The following is a 20,594-nucleotide window of genomic DNA, read 5'->3' on the forward strand; positions in this document are numbered from 1 at the left end:
GGGGGGTGAGGTGTGGGGTGAGAAGTCAAGGCAAAGAAATGGCCAAAAAGGAAGGCAGAGTCGTAAAATGAAGGGAGGGTTAGGGTGGGTGGCAGGAAGCATTTAAGAGTAAGGACAATGCAGGGCTAAATAAAACAGTAAGGAATAACACAAAAAAAAAAAAAAAAGAAAAAAAAGCAGATGACAGACCAAAAGATGGCTGCCCCATTGGAATAAACACTACAGGATAACATTTCTGTATCTCTAGTATATCAATATAAAAACCGGCTTATTAAAGCCTTGAAAGAATGGCACAAACATCATTATTCATGAAATCAAGACCCACTAATTTCTGCCACATCCAGCAACCGAAAGGAATGGTAAAAAGGAAATGGACATTGGGAAAGGGTATCCTAAAACAGGTGTCATGTGCTAAATTAAATCTTAAAGGGAAATTGAGATAGCCAATTTTTTAAAAAACAGTTCTACTGAGAAGATAATTTTGAAAGAAAACCAAATGTACAGCTAGTTATCCTTGACCTCTTTTTTTTTTTCCCTGGGATATGTAGATTTCTATTTCTCCCATCTTGGGTCAATTTCCAAGGTAGGAGAACATGTATTTAGGGATCTTACAGAGAGCAGACAGTGAGAAGAACTTCACAGAGACTACTGAGCCCAGGCCAAATGAACGACTCCTAACTAACGAAATCTCCCCAAAGGCCCCTTCCCTCTCCAGAGCTAGCATCCTACAGCATCAATATAGATTTTAGTTTGTTCCTTTTCTCTCAATAACTTGTATCATTTCCATAATTTCATACAAAATATTCGTTGTCGACAGGTGATCTTCAAAAGCAGTAATGTTTGACACCTAGTGGAGTTCTTAATAAATGCTTTATTAAATAAAAACAAAAACACAGGAGCTTCATTTTTAAGTACAATTCCCAATTTTCCAACTATTATCTTGAGAAAGGGCTCACGACATGAATGATCCTCACAGATCCTTACCCTAAGTAGCATTTTAAAAGTACTGCAGGGGCAGCTAGGTGGCACAGTGGATAGAGCACTGGCCCTGAAGTCAGGAGTACCTGAGTTCAAATCCGGCCTCAGACACTTAACACTTACTAGCTGTGTGACCCTGGGCAAGTCACTTAACCCCAATTGCCTCACTAAAAAAAAAAAAAGTACTGCAAAGAGTGCCCGCACTAGTTTTAGAAGAGGTAGGCTCAAGTCCCACATACATCACTTAGTGGAGGCTCATTAAATGATAAACTTGCAGATAAAGTCTGATAGCTCAGTTAAGTAACAGCTCAAACAACATGATTCTTCCTATCTACACAATGAACCATGATACCACACTTACACTGTGGACAACAAAGAGAGGAGTACAGTCAGATCTTACAGACACCTTGCAACTGGAAGGCCAGTGTAAGCATGCCTTGTTGGCTAGTCATCATGTTGTAAGAATGAGATGCTACTGAGACCTGCCCTTGGGTAGCATGAAAAACCCAGGAATGCTGAGTAACCAACTAACAGACACTGTCTCTCCTTCGCTCTCATCTTTCTCTCCATCTCCTCTTCCTGCTTTCCTTCATATGGTCACAGTCCCATCTTGGGGCCTGGACAATGTTACAGCTAATGAATTCTAAAGTCATGTCAGTCTCATAGTTCTAGGGGCTATTATGCCTTAATACTTTGCTTATGGACTAAGCACAAGTAAATTAACTGCCAGGTCTCATCCACAAGCCTGAGAAAGACTTACTCTTGTTATAGGTTACGTAAGAATGATCAGAGAAACCAAGGAAAGGGATTCCATTTGCTTTCTTACCTTTGAAAAGCTCATTCTACAGAACTATACTCAAGATAGCACATGACTCCTTCCCAGATTAGAAAACCCTCGATTAAGAAGCCACTTTAATAATGTACCTTCAGGGGCAGCTAGGTGGCACAGTGGATAAAGCACCGGTCCTGGATTTAGGACCTGAGTTCAAATCAGGCCTCAGACACTTGACACTTAACTAGCTTGTGTGACCCTGGGCAAGTTACTAAATCCTCATTGCCCCCCACACAAAAAAGTTTTTTTAAATGTATCTTCAGTGCTGTGTATCATGGGGGTGACATCAGCATCTACCTCCTAGAGAGTTGTGAGGATGAGATGAGGTAACACATGTAAAGTGTTTGGTGAAACTTATAGCACTATATCAGTGCTGGTTGTTATTGTTATGATTATTATTACAGATAGCAGCTTATTAAGTGAGATTTGTTTGTAAAGCTGAATGTGCTGAAATCCTTGAGTAATACCACCACATCTCACTCTAGCAAGGACCAAATGAAGGCATTTCAATCCTGTGCTTCTTCAAGGCTGTGCTTGCCGGGCCTGTAGGTGAATAGAAAAGGGAGAGTGGTGGCTGCCATCCGCAGGCCAGGTACATACACGGGCTCCAGATCCAGTGTCAAGAGATGAATCCAACAGCAAGCATATGCTAAGGGCCCACAGTGGCTCCCCGTTACCTACTACTGCCTAAGCTATTTCTAGACTTCTCTCAATCTCTCCATCATGCCTTCTCTCTCCAGCAAACTCATCACCAGGAAATCTCATTATGCTGTGAGACTGAATCTGCCTGACTCACATCTCAAGATCCTCTACTCTCTGACTGGAGGGCAGGGTTATGGGCTCCTGGGCCTCTCATTAAGGAAAGAACAAAGCACTGTCTTCTACTCATTTTCCACCGGTTACAGTGCTTTTGGAGTTCTCCATCATGGCCCTGTGCTGGGTAGCTTTGCCCCCTGATCTCCTTTCCTTGTGCTGCATTTCAGTTTCCTTTTGTGTACTGCCTTCCCCCATTAGACTGTAAACTCCTCGAGGGCAGGGATGGTCTTTATTGTCATTTGTATCCTCAGAACTTAGCACAGTGCCTGGCACAGATAGGCACTTCATAAATGCCCTTGAAGAGATTACATTCCATCAGTGACAGGAAGAAAAGGATGGTGATGGTGGTAGAGAAAACAAAATGTTCAGATAGCTACAAAATCAATACGAATGTATGAGTGAGAGAGTTTGTAAGTAAAATCAATAAGGAAAAAACCCGACGGTTTTAGAGTCAGAAGACCTGGGTTTGAATATCAACTCTGCTACTTAGGACCTGTGTGGTCTAAGCAAGTCATACAATGTGCTTGGGCTTCAATTTTCTCATCTGTACAATGAGGAAGTTGGACTAGATGGCCTCCAAGATCCCTATGAGTCCTATGAAGTGAGGGCATTAGGGAAGGTCTTAAAAGAGGTGACTGATACTTAAGCAGAGTCTTGAAGGGAATGAGGGGTTCCAAAAGGCGGAGAAGCAGCAAGGCATCAGCTGGAAGATGAAATGTCATCCACAGAGCCAGTCTGGCTAGAGAATGGTGTGAATGAGAAACAGTCACGGTCAATCAGCCTAGGAAGGCAGGCTGGAGCCACACTGGGAAGAGCATTAACGGCTGAGTAAAAGAGTAATGTTTTATTCTGGGCAACACACAGGAACCGCTGAAATCCTCCCACTGAAGAGGGGAATGGAATGACCTGATTAGACCCGTGCTTCACCACTAATCATTACGGCAGCTACGTATGTGGAAGGTGGATCGGGCAAGGGAAAGGCTGGAGGCAGAAACCCCAAGGAGGATGCTGTTACAATAACTCAGCACCCCAGAGGGGAAGCAATGTCAATTAGGGTGGCTGTGGTGCGACTGAAGAGAAGGTGGATAGGAGAGATGCCAAGGAGGTAAGTGACTGGATATTTACTTTGGCGTGTGACTGCCCATGTCAGAGGGAATGAAGAGACGAGCAAGATCGAGATTGTGAACCTGGGGTCCTCACCAAAAAAGGAAGCTAAGAAGGGCAGGTTTAGGAGGATAAAATAATGACTTCTGTTTGGGGTATATGGAATCTGAGGTACCCATAGCACACCCATGTAGGAATGTGGAACTGGATCTCAAGTAGAGGAGGGCATGTGGTGAGTCATCCGAATAGCATTGACAGTTGAATATATGGAAGCCAATGAGATCACAAGACTGAGTGGGGAGTAAAAGAAGTGGGCCCAAGATGGTACCTTGGGATTCAGCTATACCTAGGAAATAGGAAATGGGTAACTCTCCATAAAAGGAGACCGAGAGGGACAGCTAGGTGACGCAGTGGCTAGAGCACTGGACCTGGAGTCAGGAGCACCTGAGTTCAAATCCAACCTCAGACACTTGACACTTACTAGCTGTGTGACCCTGGGCAAGTCACTTAACTCCAACTGCCTCGCAAAAAAAAAAAAAAGAGGAGACTGAGAAAGACTGGATAAGTAGGAAGAGAACCAAGAAAGAACAATGTCATTAAAACTGGAAGAAGATGGTACGGAGGAAGAGGGGGTAGCCAGCCATGTCAGATGCTACCAAGAAATCAAGGGTGATGCTGATGCTGATGACCAAGAAAAGGACTGGATTCAGCCAAGAGAGATTAGTGACCCAGGAGGGAGCAGTTTCAGTCAAATGGGAGGAGGAGAAACCAGATTACAAGGAGTTGAGAATTGATGGGGAATAAACACGTAAACTCTCATATGTGGGGACAAAAACTAACTTCATAGTATAAGATGGGGGAAGTTATTCTGAAAAAGATCTGGGGACTTCAGTGGATGGCAAGCTCATTGAGTTAACTGTGTGTTGCCAGCCCAAAGTAGGCAATGCAATCTTGAACACAGATTCCAGGGAAAGGGAGCTCATAGTCCCAATATATTCTGCCCTTGTCAGACCTCACATAGAATACAATATTCACTTCTGGGCACCACAGTTTAAAGAACATCTGTAAGCTGAAGAGTGTCCTGAGAAAGGCAATCAGAGCAGTGATGTGCCTAACTGCAGAAGTTTCACCCAGAGAAGGCTCTCAGGAACATGAGGGCTGCCTCCAAGTATCTGAAGAGCTGTCAGGTGGTCAAGGGACTAGGTAGAGCCTATTCCGTTTGGGCCTGGGGAAGAACCAGGAATGATGAGAACAAGTTGCAAACAGGCCACCTGAGGCTGGGTGGTAGGAAGCAGTCTCCCACAAGGAGAACTCTCCCAAGTGTAATGGGATAGACATCTTAAGAAGTGCCAGAGTCTGTCTTCTGAAAAGTCTTCAAGCAGAGGCTGGAGAAAGGTTGGGCATTCCTTTAACATAACCTACTCTCAAGGTCTGTGATGCCAGCTGTCAAGAACAAAGTGCATGCCACAGACAGTTTTTTTTCCCTCTAGGAGCTTTGCTATGGAAGGGAGAAAAGATATAAGAGTACATGTTGAGGGGATGGGATGGTAGGGCAATCTGGGTGGGCTTAAAGGCAGCAGTGAAGGAGCCAGGAAAGGCTGAACATGTGTGCTTTCATCAAAGGGGGGGGGGGGGAGGACATTTCCCTGCAGTGAAGTAAGATTCGTTTCTCTTGATGACTAAGTCATGCTAGCCACTGAGACAGGGGGGGAGCGATCTGTACTTTTGTGGGGCATTTGGAAATCTGAAGTGGAATCCATTTAGCTCAAATAACCATGAGCTCTATCTCAGATAATGCTGCTGAAAATCCTGGCTGTGCCATTCATTGATGTGGCCCTGACAAATCACTTCCCCTTTCTAAAGGTCAAATCCCTCTGTAAAATCATGGGGTTGGGCTAGGTCGTTTCTGAGGTTCTTTCCAGTTTTCAGTCTATGTAGGAGATGGAGAGAATTCTGCATGAAAGGAACTGAAAGACTCATAAGAAATTGAGATGGAGGAGAATGCTCCCATGCTGAAGCCTGGGGTCCTAACTTGGGACCATAAATTTAGAAGTATATAATATGGAACTTAGTTTTGGTTTTCCCACTAACTGATTAAAAAACTACACTTACCTATCCCAGAGATGCAACTGAGAGAACATTCTCCTCATCAGTTCTCCCAGGAACCCTGTCCTCCTTTCATTTTGTTTATGTTTTTTGTTCATGGCTCTAAGTTCAGTGAAGAGAAGAACTTGACCCCAAAACGAGCCCAAACTCTACAGAACGGTGACTCCCATTGAACTTAGGAGTCCGAGGAGAGCTGCCCATATCGCTCAGGGGTTCCTGATTTGCCCATGGCCACCCAGCAATGTGTGATGGGCAGGACTTGAGTCAGGATACTGAGGGCAGCTGGCCCTCTCTCCTTTCTATCATACTTATCAGTGTAGAAGATCCCAAGCACTTACTTAAATGGCACGAATTACATAACAATAGCCAGTCCCTGGGCCTTGGGATAATGATACTTGCCCTCCCTGTTAGAAAAATACTTTGGTAAAATAAATTGTGAACTCTTACTGTCATTAGCAGGTAATAAACTCTCTGGGTATCTTCCTCAGCATCTAGCATGGGTGGCTGTACGAAGGTATTTCATGTTTCTTGAAAGAATTCATAAATGCTGTCCTTTGAATTTCAAAAATCATCATTTTTACCCCAAATGTCAATGCTTGTTGTCAAGCCTTTCTTTCTGAGACATAACAAATACAAAGTAAAAAGAAACTAAGACTCAAAAGGAGGTAAAACAGTCCTAATACACACAGAACCCAATGTCAAGATTTCTTTACACCACTTCCAAACGAGGTTGCTAAAAACAGAAATACAAATCCCTGGTTTAAAAGAGACAATTTCCCTACTAAATTAGGATTCGACTTTTGGCTGGATCATTCACTTGTTTCAGGAAGTTTCCTTTACTGATTTATGGAGGAGGCAGAAGACTGACCATTTTCAGGAAATCTAGCTTGGTTTTTCACTTTCTTCTTCCCACAAATCTAAGCTGCTCCCATGTGGGGAGGGCACTCCCAATTCCTGTGGCCTCAAGGAAACCCAAGGCCACTCCAGTACCATCTTCCAGACCAAGCCTGATCTTGGCAGTGCCATTCTGCCACTTTGAAATCACACAGTAGCCTCGGTATTGCTTTGTGTACACAGTGCCTTCCACAGAAGGTAAGTGCCTGAGGACAGGCCTCTTTCCCTTTTTGTCTCTGTATCCTCAGTGCCTGGTACACAGCAGGCACTTAAGCAATGTCTGTAAGCACTGAATCTTTTTCCAAAACCACAGTTAGAATGGTTCATTTCTCTGGTTTAGAGTTAGCACCACTGAACCCCATCACTGCACGTTATCTGAATAAATACCAGGCTTTAAAACATTCCTCTCCTCTGCCCAAAAGGGAAAAAAAAATCATTGTTTTTAGTGTTTAGCACCAGAGACTGAAGCCCAAGGTACAAACTCCCAGTATGGTCACTTATTAAGGCATAATGAACAAGTCTGGACTTCTCCTCACCAGGTCCCAGTTTCCTCACCTGTAAAAAGAGAATCCTCTGCTCCTTGACCTCCCTAACAGGAGGGCCTCTGGTGAGACTTTTTTGTACAGAGTGGCTTTTTTTCTTCTCTAAGGTCAGGAGTTGGGGTTTTGTTGCATTAAGTAACAGCACACAAGTGGTGTCTGAAAACAAAGGCAATCTGCCCGCCTCTTTACTCTGTCTCAGATATTGCTGGTGTGCTCATATTCACAAGCAGTACAGGTCCCCTCAATGACCGGAGAGCTTCATTAACTGTTTCTCAATTTAACTATCTATAACGTCAACAAGTCACACAATGATGAACATTAATTTCCTGACATAGGCAAATGAGCACTGACCAACTGGCCTAGATCATCAAGGAAATGAAGCTTGAAAGTATGCTTTGAGTAAGTGAAAATGTTAATGATGACAGCACTTGTCATTTACTTTTTGGGCAACTAATACTCATTTACATTAAACAAATGCAGTCATTTGTTGGGCTGGAAATAGGCATATGCTGCTTTGTAAACCTACCAAATGCCTGGTCAGGCTCCATCACTTGGCTTCTATTCCACCCAAAATAGGTGTTTGAACTCAAAATTATAGGCACAAGAAACATACAGAGGAGTACACTGGGAGGCCCAGGGGAGAGCAGGGAAGGAAATGGCAGAGCTTGCTGATGACTCCCCAGAAACCCCTAAGACTTGGCAGGTTTATAGCTGTGGAACAACATGAAGCACTCACAATTCACTATGGTATGCCATAACTCTACGTGCACGCATGTCTACATGTATAAATATACCTAAGTGTATTTCTACACTGAATAAGAATTCTGTCCCATATCCCAGAAAAAGGGGATACCTTATCCCTCAATTATTTTTAAGAAATAAAAACGTTCCACCACCAATAATTTCCTTGAAATAATTTCCAATGGAATGAAAGTCATTCTGAAAAGTTCTGTTTGTTCTTGACTTACAGCTTGTCCATTGGCTTCATAAAGTGGGCATTTTTGCTTGATCTTGGCCAGTTCCATATTTACTTGTTTGCTGACCACAGCCATTGGATTCCCTCCTGGAAAAGAACTTCACCAATTAAGTCTGGCACATCCATGAAGAGCACAGTAAAAAGAGATTCCTCATCCATAATTACATCAGGCCTGATTACAATTAAATATAGTGTCTAGCAATATGCAAAGGCATCTAATGAGAACACAAGATCAACTATAAAGGTCCAGAGCACAAGATGACAAAATGCAAAAAACCTATACAATCTGGAACCAAGAGACAAAGCTAATGATAGGAAATCTAACAGAGACTTAATAAATGTCAAACACCTTGCACTTACATTGAAACCCCCCCCCACCACCATCTTATGGCAATATGGTTAAGGGAAGGGTTTTAGTGACCACAAGTTCAACATGAGTCCAAAGCATGACACAGGAGACCAAAAAGTCAGGGCAATGTTGGAATGCATTACTGGCAGTCCAGTGGCTCCAGGCAGTGAGGTAATGATCCTAATGTTCTCTGATGAGCAAACCATGGTTGAAGGAGTGCATTCAGCACTGTCCTAAAGAGGGACCCTGTCAAACTTCAAACAGGACATGCAGGAGGGAGAGAGCAGGATGGTGAGGGCCAATAAATGATGTCATAAGAGATGAGCTGATGGAACTGGGGGTGTTTATACTGAAGGAGAGAAGGCTACAGAAGGAAGACCATAACTGTCTTCAAGTATCTAAGAATTTAGTATGTACAGGATGGATTAGGTCCCAGGCAGCAGAATTTGAGCCAGTGTGTCCAAATTTTAGGAAAGCAGATTATTGTCCTGACACAAGGAAATGTCTTCTCTATTATTTTGAACTAAGATGGGAGTGGATTGCCTAATGAAGTCATGAGTTTCCTACTGCTAGATGTGCTCGAGCAGAAGCTAACTTCTGCTGTCTGAGGTGCTACAGGAATCCCTCACTTTTGTTGGGTCACGGTCCCTTTTGTCTGATGAAGCCTAAAGGCCACTTCTCGGAGTTCTATTTTTAAAATGCATCAAACAAAATACATAGGATCACAAAGGAAACCAATGAGACTGAAGTACAGTTATCGAGTATTTAAAAAACAAGTTTATGGATCCCAGGTTAAGAACTCCTGCTACAGGAGAAATTCCAGATTAAATTAAAGGTTGGATTAGATAACCCCAGTTCCTTCCAGCTTTTCATGCTTTCAATCAGGATGGGCAAAAACAAGTTTCAGAATTATCAGCAGACCCCCTGTTGTACATTCATGTTGATGTGAACATGGGAAAGATTTTTAAATGCTTTATTTCAAAAAATATTTAAAACATAAATGGGGAAAAAATAAAGCCTTGTGTTATCAGTAAAGCCCTCATTACATATTTATAAACATTTTCTCTATAAGTGAAAATATGGAAACTAATTGTACACAGATGCTTTAATGTACTGTCTCAGACGAGGCAAGTATTATCATTACATAATCTTCGGCAAACCATATTATATAGAATACAATTTTAAAAGACTCACCAAGACCTGTTACCACCATGGCTCCAAGATCAGCAACATAATTTCCTTTGCGAAAGGTAGCAACTCTTCCACCCACACGGTCCTAGTTTTCAAGAATTAAATTACAAAATAAGCAATGTAAATTTATCCTCAGGCTCTCTCCCTTATGTTAGTTCCCATAATCCACAATTCCAAATAAGAGGCATAGCTAGTAATCTTTTTCTTTAAGTGAGGCAATTGAGGTTAAGTGACTTGCCAGGGTCACACAGCTAGTGTTAAGTGTCTGAGGCTGGATTTGAACTCAGGTCCTCCTGACTCCAGGGCTGGTGCTCTATCCACTGCGCCCGCCTAGCTGCCCCACAGCTAGTAATCTTTATGATATAAAGTAAAAAGGCACTACACCACATACTTAAGTTTCCTCATGAACACAAAAGAGTACTTAGCAAACCTTCCGATTTTTTTGTTTGTTTTTGACTTTTTCTTTTTAACTCAATTTTGTAAACTGAATGAATTTCAAAGACATTTCAAGTATATACCATTCAACTCTGATAACTTTAAGAATCTATTACCTTGTGGGGCAGCTAGGTGGCGCAGTGGATAGAGCACTGGCCCTGAATTCAAGAGGACCTGAGTTCAAATTCGGCCTCAGACACTTAACAGTTAGTAGCTGTGTGACCCTGGGCAAGTCACTTAACCCCAATTGCCTCACCAAAAAAAAAAAAAAAAAAAAAGAATCTATTACCTTGACTGGACTAAGGATAATGCAATCATTACAACTAAGGATATAGGTGGGGACATTGGGCCTCAGAAACGGAAGCTATCACAATTTCTTTTTTTGAAAGAACCATGGGTTTAATGAGTCTGTTTATGGGATTATGTTAAAAAAAACAACAATAAAAAAACCCCAAAGGGTTATTGAACCCTCTTGCCTGGTTCGTAAGGCAATCAATGAACATACTGAGTCTTGCTGATTGAGGTTTTCTTTCTTTTTGATAAACTGATTATCACTTCAAGTATCTGTTATTGTTATACTAGATAGAGGATTCATGAATGAAATGATGTAGTTTACTTGCTCACAGAAGATTATGTAATAATGTTTAATATTATCAGCCATTTACATTCATTTTTCATTTATATGTCATTATGACTATGTTTACTCTGGGTATGGTTTGGAAATATTGTATATATTACAAGTATATCCTCAGTTATGCAGCATAACGCGCATTTTTACCATCATAATGTCTTTGGTGAAATTAATATGAGATTTATGAGTTATGGAAACCAGTGCTAAATAGAAAATATGACTTTCAAATACAAGATGCAGGAGAAGCATAAAAAGGCAAAAAAGAAAGAGAAATCATAAGGGATTCAATAAGATATCACACAGGGCATGGATGTGAGTTGACTATGATGAGATATCTAAAAAAATAAAATTAAGAGGTAAGAAAGAGGGTTGCACTGGGGAGGAGAGAGAGGCCAAATGGGGTAAATTATCTCATAAAAGAGGTGTGAAAGAACTTTATACAGTGGATGATGGGGGTTGTGGCAGACAATGCTTAAACCTAACTCTCATCAGAACTGGCTCAAAGCGAGAATAACATATATACTCAGTTGGATATAGAAATCTATCTCACCCTACAGAGAAGTAGGGTGGGAGGGGGTATGAGAGAAGTCAGACAGGACTGATAGAAGAGAAGGTGGACTGGCAGAGGTCAGAAGCAAAATACTTTTGAGGAGGCACAGGGTGAAAGGGAGGGAGGCAGGGATAAACAAGATTAAAACAATAGGACGGAGGAAAGTACATTGAGCACTCATAATTGAAAAGATTTTTACTGCAAGTTTCTCTGATAAAGGCCTCATTTATCAAATATATAGAGAACTGAGTCAAATTCATAAAAAAAAAAACACATCATTCCCCAATTGATAAATGGTCAAAGGATATAATATGGGCAGTTTTCAGAAGAAGAAATCAAAATTATCTATGGTCCTATGAAAAAATGCTCTAAATTACTACTGATTAGAGAAATACAAATTAAAATGACTCTGAGGGGGGCAGCTAGGTGGCTCAGTGGATAGAGCACTGGCCCTGAAGTCAGGAGTACCTGAGTTCAAATCTGGCCTCAGACACTTAATACTTACTAGCGGTGTGACCCTGGGTAAGTCACTTAACCCCAATTGCCTCACTTAAAAAAAAAAATGACTCTGAGGTACCTATTAGATTAGTTAATATGACAGAAAAGGAAAATGACTAATGTTGAAGGAGATGTGAGAAAATTGAGACACTCAAGCACTGTTAGCAGAATGGATCCAACCATTCTGGGGAACAATTTGGAACTATGCCCAAAAGGCTATACAACTGTATATAACCTTTGACCTAGCAATAGTACTACCAGGTCTGTATCCCAAAGAGATTTAAAGAAAAAAAAAAGATCTAGATGTACAAAAATATTTATAGTATATCACTCCCCCCCTCCACCCCCCGCAATGAAGGTTGTGAGAGTTGGAATAATGCCCCTGCTGGGAGAAATTCCTTAGTAGCTCAAGGTTAAGTGACTTGCCCAAAGTCACACAGCTAGTAAGTGTCAAGTGTCTGAGGCCAGATTTGAACTCAGGTCCTTCTGAATCCAGGGCCAGTGCTTTATACACTGTGCCACCTAGCTGCCCCATACAGCAGCTCTTTTAGTGGTGGCAAAGAACTGGAAATTGAGGGGCTGCCCATCAATTGGGGAATGAACAAGTTGTGGTATGTGATCATAATAGAATACTATTGTGGTATAAGAAATGAGCAGGATGCTCTCAGAAAAACGCGGAAAGACTTATATGAACTGATACAAAGAGAAGTAAACAGAATCAGGAGAAAACAGTAAACTGTTAATAGAAGTACTGTATGATGATCAACTATGAATGACTTACTATCTCAGCAATGCAATGATCTAAGACAATTTGGAAGAACTCGTGATGAAACTGCTATCCACTTCCAGAGAAAGAACTGATGGAGTTTGAATGTGGACCAAAGCACACTTTTTTTAAACTTTATTTTTTTCCTTATTACTTTTTGGTCTGTATTTTCTTTTACAATGTAACTAACATGGAAATTGTTGATTGTGCTTCGTTCTCAAAGAGAACCATAATGAATGTCATGACTTGTAGTGAATTGGATTTAAGTGAGGGAGCACTGTGTCACCACCAACCTCACTCTCTCCTCCAGAGCCATCTGGCTCCAGTGGCAAGATATAACAGGATAAGTGGAGATAGCCCCAGATGGCTGAGGCAACTGGTATTAAGTGACTTGCCCACAGTAACACAGCTAGTAAGCATCTGAGGTGAGATTTAAACTCAAGTGCTCTCAACTTCAGGGCAGTGCTCTATCCACTGTACCACCTAGCTGCCCCCTAATATGGAAAAATGTTTTGCGTAACTACATGTGTATAACCTATATCAAACTGCTTGCCTTCTCAATTGGGGTGGGGGGAGAAAGAAATTGGAACTCAACATTTCTAGAAAAGAACGCTAAAAATTGTTTTTTACAGGTGACTGGAAAAAAATTCAATGACAGCAAGTGTTTCCTTATTGGTTCTTGCCTCTAGCTATGTCTCAAATTAGAATTCTTACCCGGGCTTCCAGAAGGGTGACATCCATTCCAAAACTCTGCAACTGACGAGCTGCTGCCAAGCCTGAGACTCCTGAACCAATAATGATAACTTTTCCTGTTTTTTTAGCTAAAAACAAAAACATTAAGTGAAAATTAGAGCAAATGTTGTTTTTCTAGGTTTCTTTAAAGTATCTTTTATTGTTACAATCTATAAGAGCTTAATGTGCCACAGAGAAATGAGACTTATGGTCAGTAGATGTGGGTTGAAGCCCCCAGACTCTGCCACATGCTCCATGACTGACCTTGGGCAAGTCCCATATCCTGTCTGGGGCTCAATTTCCTTATAAAATAAATGACAAAGCCTCTTCTAGCTCTAAAACCCTATCAATTGTTCAAACAACTAGTTTTGAAAGACACAGTTAATGCTTTAAATATAAAAGCAGCGGGGCAGCTAGGTGGCGCAGTGATAGAGCACCGGTCCTGGATTCAGGAGGACCTGAGTTCAAATCCAGCCTCAGACACAACACTTACTAGCTGTGTGACCCTGGGCAAGTCACTTAACCCCAATTGCCTCACCCTCCCCCCCAAAAAGACAAATATAAAAGCAGCTGTAGTGACTGGGATTTATAAACATAGAGAATCTTTAATCCCCGTGCTGGGCACTTAGAACTAGAGAACTGATTCAGCTCCCATTAACTGAATAGCTCCTTTGCTGATGCTTTTTCAGTTCTCCTTATCTGGCAATATGTGTTCTCAAGCTTGTTCAAGGTTCAAGTAGTTGTCACTGCGACAATAATCTTAGGAGGGTCTAACAGGGAACAGAGTCTGGGCCCAAGTGTATTAGAGATTGAGGAGGGGGAGAGGGTTTTTGTTGGAAACCAAATCAGGTTCAGTGTATCTAGCTAAATTACTCTGCCCTTCTATGAGGCAGCCCCTCCCGTTATTGCTCCAAAGATAAAAGAATGCATGACCTTGCCTATTTTGTGACAGATGTTCATATTTTGTCACAGAATTTCAGGACTGGAAGGGCCCTCTGGAGCTCTGCTTTGGATTTGGCAACTTCATGCCCCAGGGAGGGGCAAAAGGCAGCAAGGCTGAGGAGGCCGAGCAGGCCTGGAACCCCAGTTGCCTCAGCTGCTGAGGGCTTTTGTACTCTCTCACCTGGAAATAACCACTTTAGCTTTAGGAGACTTCATACAACAACTCTTTTAACAAAAAAGGCAAAATATTTACACAATACTATGTTACAACAGGAAAACATGATTAGCCACACGTAAGACATTTATTCAGCTATTCAGTCACACAGACAGGAAAGGCTTCTGGTCAAGTGCTCGTGTATATAGATTCCCATTGTTTTCAATAAAAGTGCTTTGTAAACTTTAAATCAATCCAGAAGCATTTGTGAAACTTGGGGAACCCACAGTAAAAAAATAAAACAAAATGGCAGCTGCTATTATTGTTGGATCATTTATGAAAACAATACATCATTCTTTTAAAGGGACAGGTTCTAAAAAACATAAAAACTATCTTGGGTATGTTAATATTGATAAAGCTATTAATGTGAGACATGAAAAACTCATTTGGAGGTAAGGTTCAATACTAAGGGGAGGGGAAGGGAAGAAATCTTACATTTGGAAATGAAGATGATGTAAAAAGAAATATCGATAAAACTTTTAAAAAATACTTTTAGAAGAGACAATTTACACACACAGAGCATATATACACATGCTTTATAGGCAACCTATATGTGGCTGATCATGTTTTCCTATTGGCCTTTATAACTTTAGTGTACATACATTTCCTTTTTCCTTTATTTATTTATTTTTTGGTGGGGCAATGGGGGTTAAGTGACTTGCCCAGGGTCACACAGCTAGTAAATGTCAAGTGTCTGAGGCCGGATTTGAATTCAGGTCCTCCTGAATCCAGGGCCGGTGCTTTATCCACTGCACCACCTAGCTGCCCCAGTGTACATACATTTTCATTCTCATTCTCTCTCACTCACATACACATACTTTACAGGAAACCTTTCCTCTACATATACTATAAAGGAGATACTAAAAATTAATTGCCAAGTATTATAATGAAGTTCAAAAATATCCCAACGATAAAAAAAAGTACCTACTCCCCTAGGGCAGGAACCACAGAAATAAAATGTATCATGGGTGCTGCCTCATATCATATTGCATATGGCTTTATTTCTAATTGTGTTTCTTTCTGAGAAGTGTTATCTTTAGTTCCAGTATCTATCTCTGGCTCTCCTGATCCAGAGACATTCAGGGTCTTAAATAAAATAGAAAAGGAGCAAAAAAGCAGTGAACTTTCTCCTAAAGGCTTATTAAAAACCTTTTACTGATGTCTTTCATTTTTATGTCACAGTCATTCCAAATTAAAGTTTTCTTTTCTTCCTTTCTCTTCCCTGAGTATTGAACCTCCCCTTTAAGGGGGTTTTTCTTGTCTCAAATCAGTTTTTTGGATGTTAATGTACCCACAATCCTTTTTATGCTCTTTGGCACCTGTTCCTTTAAAAGGATGATGTATTATTTTCATAAATGATCCAACCCTAATAGCAGCTGTCACTGTGTTTCCTTTTTTGACTCTGGAATCCCTAGAGCCTAGCACAACACCTAGCACAGTGCTTCTTTCTTTTGGGGGGCTGGGGGGGGGCAGGGCAATAAGGGTTAAGTGACTTGCCCAGGGTCACACAACTAGGTCTTCCTGAATGCAGGGCCGGTGCCCTATCCATTGTGCCACCTCGCCGCCCCCTTGAGGAGATTTTTTTGCACATAGTGTTTCATAAGTGCTTTGGATTAATTGAAGATTGACAAGGTACTTTTCCTACCATGACGTGAATGGATAGGGACGAGAGGAAAAACAGCGGCTCCCAGCTGCACCGCGCTTTACAGTTTGCACGGCGTTTTCCAGACTGTGACCTGTGAGGCGGGTAGGCCAAACGTCATCTCCCATTACTATGAAGGAGCCAAAGCTCCGGCCCGGGCCGCACAGCTGACTGACTGCCAGAAGATAGCTGGAACGGGAGCCCGAGCCTGACCCAGAGGGTCAGGCTCTTTTCTTCGTTTCATGCCTCTAAGTAGCTTCCGACAACACCTCATTACATGAGAAAATGGATGTGACAACAATAAGCACTATACAACTTATCAGATATGAATTTCCTTTACCTTAGTGTGTGTGACCATGACACGGTGTGACTTACTTTGCATTGAGCCATTCCATGGAGACTGAACATAATCTAGCCTCAAAAACCTTTCTAGCTGTTGGGAATGTGACGAGTATTGTAAAAATCATACAAATTAGAAAGGGCCAGGGAAAGGAAAAATAATTTGTCAGTTACAAAGTATGAAACAAATGTTTTACACTGATTTCCACCTAAAACTCCTGAATATAACTTGATTTCCCTAAATTTGAAAAAAAAAACATGGCTCAAACTGGAAGCTTGGACAGCAAATATTTAAAATTCATACAAGAGCAAAAAAGGCCCAGACATAAAATTTATGTACTTTCAATTCAAAACAAACAGAATTTTTCCAACATTTCCCACAAAATCCAAAGATAAACAGGGAAAAGGTTGCACATGCAAATGATTTCATTGACTCAAAGCAAGGATTAAAATACTAGTATGAAAGCAAAATCGTCAAAACAACGAATAATTCAAAGTCACTGTAATTTGTGGGTTGCTTACCTGGTAGGGGCTTTATTCTCTTGTAGATGCCAAAGTTGATGAGACCATGACGTTCTAAGTAACTGTGAACTCTATGAACAAGAACAGTATCGCCTAAAGAAGGGACAAGTTAAAAATAAATTTTACATGCTTTCTCTGATGCAAAATCACAAAGTCTCAGCTGGAAGGGACCTCAGAGGCCATAGTCTAGTCCAACCCATATCTGAACAAGAATCCCCTCAACAACATCACAACTTTAGTTTGAAGACCTCCCATGAGGAGTCCACTATCTCCCCCGAGGTAGCCCATTCCATTTCTGTAATTGCTAAAAAAAAAAATATGATTTTGATTTGATTGATCTTTTTAAAAAAACATAACCACAATTTACCCATGTATCCTCCTTTCCCTGAAAGCCATTTCATACAACAAATATAATTTGACCTTCTCCCTCAAAAAAATGCGCATAACCGATCAATACACTGAAAAAGTTGAAAATACATGTAATATCTAATACTTCTGTACCTCCCATCTCTGCAAATGGGTAAGAGTCTCCTCTCGTATCTCTTCTTTCATACTGAGCTTGTTCTTGATAATTCTGCAACCTTCATTTTTCTATTTTGTGGTTGTTTCTTCCATTTATGATTGCAGTAGTCAATGTATATATTATTTTCTTGACTCTGCACCAATCAGTTCATGTAGATCTTTCCATGCTTCTCCCAACTGATCACATGTGGAATTTGTTACAGCAGGGTAATAGTCTATTTCATTCACACGCCACATTTTGTTTCCAATTCTTTGTTATCACAAAAAGTGCTTTAAATATTTTAATGTACATAGGGGCTTTCTTGTTATCAGTGACCTCTTTGGTATGGCATGCATTAGCCCAGAAATGGTTTCTCTTGGCCAGAGTATAGACACTTTAGTCATTTTACTTGCATAATTCCAAATTGTTTTCCCAAATGGTTGTACTGATTCACAGCTCTGCCAACTAACAGGCCTATCTTCTCATAACTCTTCCAACAATGACTTCCCAACTTTGGCCAATTTGCAGGGAGAACATGAGGTCAAACTTCAAGGTTGTTTTGCTTTTTAATTCTCTTATTAGTTATTTGAAGCATTTTTTCATATGGTTGTTAATAGTTTGCAATTCTTTGACTACTTTATCCATTAGGGAATGTTTTTTGGCAGGCACACGTTTCTCTCTCCCCCATACATATAAAGAATATATAACATTATTATAATTATGTTACTTAAATATCCTGAATACCAAACCCATAGAAATTTGATACAAAGATTCCCCCGTGTCCTTTGATAGTTCCCTTCTTATCCTAGATGCATTTTGTGAAGAACCTTTTCAGTTTCACGTAATCAAAGCTACTTATTTTATCTTTTTGTAACTGCTCCATCACTTGTTTAGTTAAGAAAACATCTACCTATAGCTGAGGTCTAGAATTTGCTTTTCTTAGAGTGTGATCTTTGATATTAAAGTCATGGATCCATTTCGAATGTATAGTGGAATGTGGTGTAAGCCTAATTTCTGCCACATTGCTTTCCAGTGTTCCCAGTAGGTTGTTTGTTTTTTTAATCCAATAAGGAATTCTTTTCTAAGTATTTTTGTTTTCCAGTTTATCAAACTGGTTACTGAGTTTCCACTGTTCTTGTTTCTCCCCTGTCTAGTCTGATCCACGGATCTCTTCTGAAGCCAGGCATAATAAATCTTAATTATTCTTCCACAACACTTGAACACAACTATCCTAAGTCTTCTTTTCTTCAGGCTACTGCAGTTCTTTCCACCCATCTTCACAGAGCCCTTCACATCCTGGCTGTCCTCTCCTGGATGCTGTGACTTAATTGCAGTCTTCCTCAAATGTGGTGTCCAGAGATGAATGCAGTGCTCCATGTGTGGTCTGACATGGGCAGGATACCACAGGAGTATCACCTTCCTGATCTTAGATACTGTGTTCTCTTAGAAGAACTGGAATTTAAGAACATCTTAAAGGACCCAGCTGCTTCAATTACAGCAACCATTATTTTTTTTTTTAAGTGAGGCAATTGGGGTTAAGTGACTTGCCCAGGGTCACACAGCTAGTAAGTGTTAAGTGTCTGAGGCCGGATTTGAACTCAGGTACTCCTGACTCCAGGGCCGGTGCTCTATCCACTGCGCCATCTAGCTGCCCGAAGCATTATTTTTTATCCAAAAGGCAAAGGAAATAGAGAAATCAGGAAAACTGCTATTCAAGGTAAAATTATGAAGAAATGTTCATGCTAATTGCCATCACTGATCCTCCTGACTTAGAGCTTTGCCACAGCTTTATCCCTCCACTGACTCGCTGAGCTTGCAGCCCAGTAGGATTCTCAGGTCTTTTTCAGACAAACTGCTCTTACCATGCCTTCCCTGCAGTGTGCTCATGCAGCTACTTGTGAACCATTTACCCGTATGACATTTCAGTTTAGACTGAAGTCCATTTTACCCTGTCAAAAGTCATTTTCAATTCTGATTCATACAGTATTAGTTAGAGTCCTCCACTTTGTGTTCTCGTTGACATCTGAAAAGTGTGCTATGTCTTTATTCAAGTCACTGATAAAAATGTTTACCACCAAAGGTCCTCGAGGCACCAATTATAGTCTTCCTTCCAAGCTGACAGTTAACAAATAATGGCCTCTCTGAATCTGGCCCTTCAACCAGTTTTGAATCAACCTAATTGTGCTGTTGTCTAGCCCACAACTCTCCATCTTAAAAAAAATAAGAGTTACTGTTACTCTCTGTCTTTATATCAATTATTTCTGGAAAAACGAAAAACAAAACAAAACACTTCTCTGTCTAGATGGAAACTTCTTGATAAAGAAAAACAACTGAACAAAAAATCAGATACACTGACTGCAGTCGACAATGGATACAACATCCTGAGCTGGTGTTCCCCTGCCTTGAGGAGAAATGTATATTTCACTATCCGTTTTTCTGGGAATTTCACAAGTTTTTCATTTATTCAGTTTGACCTCTTAAGTCTTTTCAGGGGCAGCTAGGTGGCGCAGTGGATAAAGCGCCGGCCCTGGATTCAGGAGTACCTGAGTTCAAATCCAGCCTCAGACACTTGACACTTACTAGCTGTGTGACCCTGGGCAAGTCACTTAACCCCCACTTCCCCCACCAAAAAAAAAAGTCATCTTTTTGTTTACATTGTTGTAGGCATTCAATACTATTCTTTTAGTTCTGATTATTTTACTCTCATCAATTCATCAAATATTATGATCAATAATCTTACAATCAGAATCAATTCATACAAAATTCCTTCTAGTTTTCATTTCTTATTGCACAATAATATCCCATTACATTCATGAGAGGCACAAGAGGTAATAGTGGATAAAGAGTTGACCTTGGAATCAGGAAGACCTGGATTCAGGTCCTGTCTCTGACATTTACTGGTGGTGTGGCATTGGGCATTTAAATCTCTTGCCTTCTCAGTTCCCCAGGCAGCTTTCTAAGGCTAGAATTTTTAGAGAAAAGTGACTAATTGCATTGTTAGAAGGGAGCTTCCTACACTGGTGAATTCATAAA

General features: G+C 40.8%; 1 protein-coding gene across 1 annotated transcript in view; it reads right to left on the reverse strand.

The window, feature by feature from the left end:
- Window positions 1-20,594, reverse strand: part of KDM1A (lysine demethylase 1A) — a 79,876-nt gene that overhangs the window by 23,413 nt on the left and 35,869 nt on the right. Inside the window, 4 exon segments of the mRNA XM_043995073.1 lie at window positions 8,241-8,335; window positions 9,792-9,873; window positions 13,383-13,489; window positions 17,060-17,152. Of these exon segments, the coding sequence (XP_043851008.1) occupies window positions 8,241-8,335; window positions 9,792-9,873; window positions 13,383-13,489; window positions 17,060-17,152 (377 nt within the window).

Source organism: Dromiciops gliroides, chromosome 3, assembly GCF_019393635.1.
Source record: "Dromiciops gliroides isolate mDroGli1 chromosome 3, mDroGli1.pri, whole genome shotgun sequence".
NCBI lineage: Eukaryota > Metazoa > Chordata > Mammalia > Microbiotheria > Microbiotheriidae > Dromiciops > Dromiciops gliroides.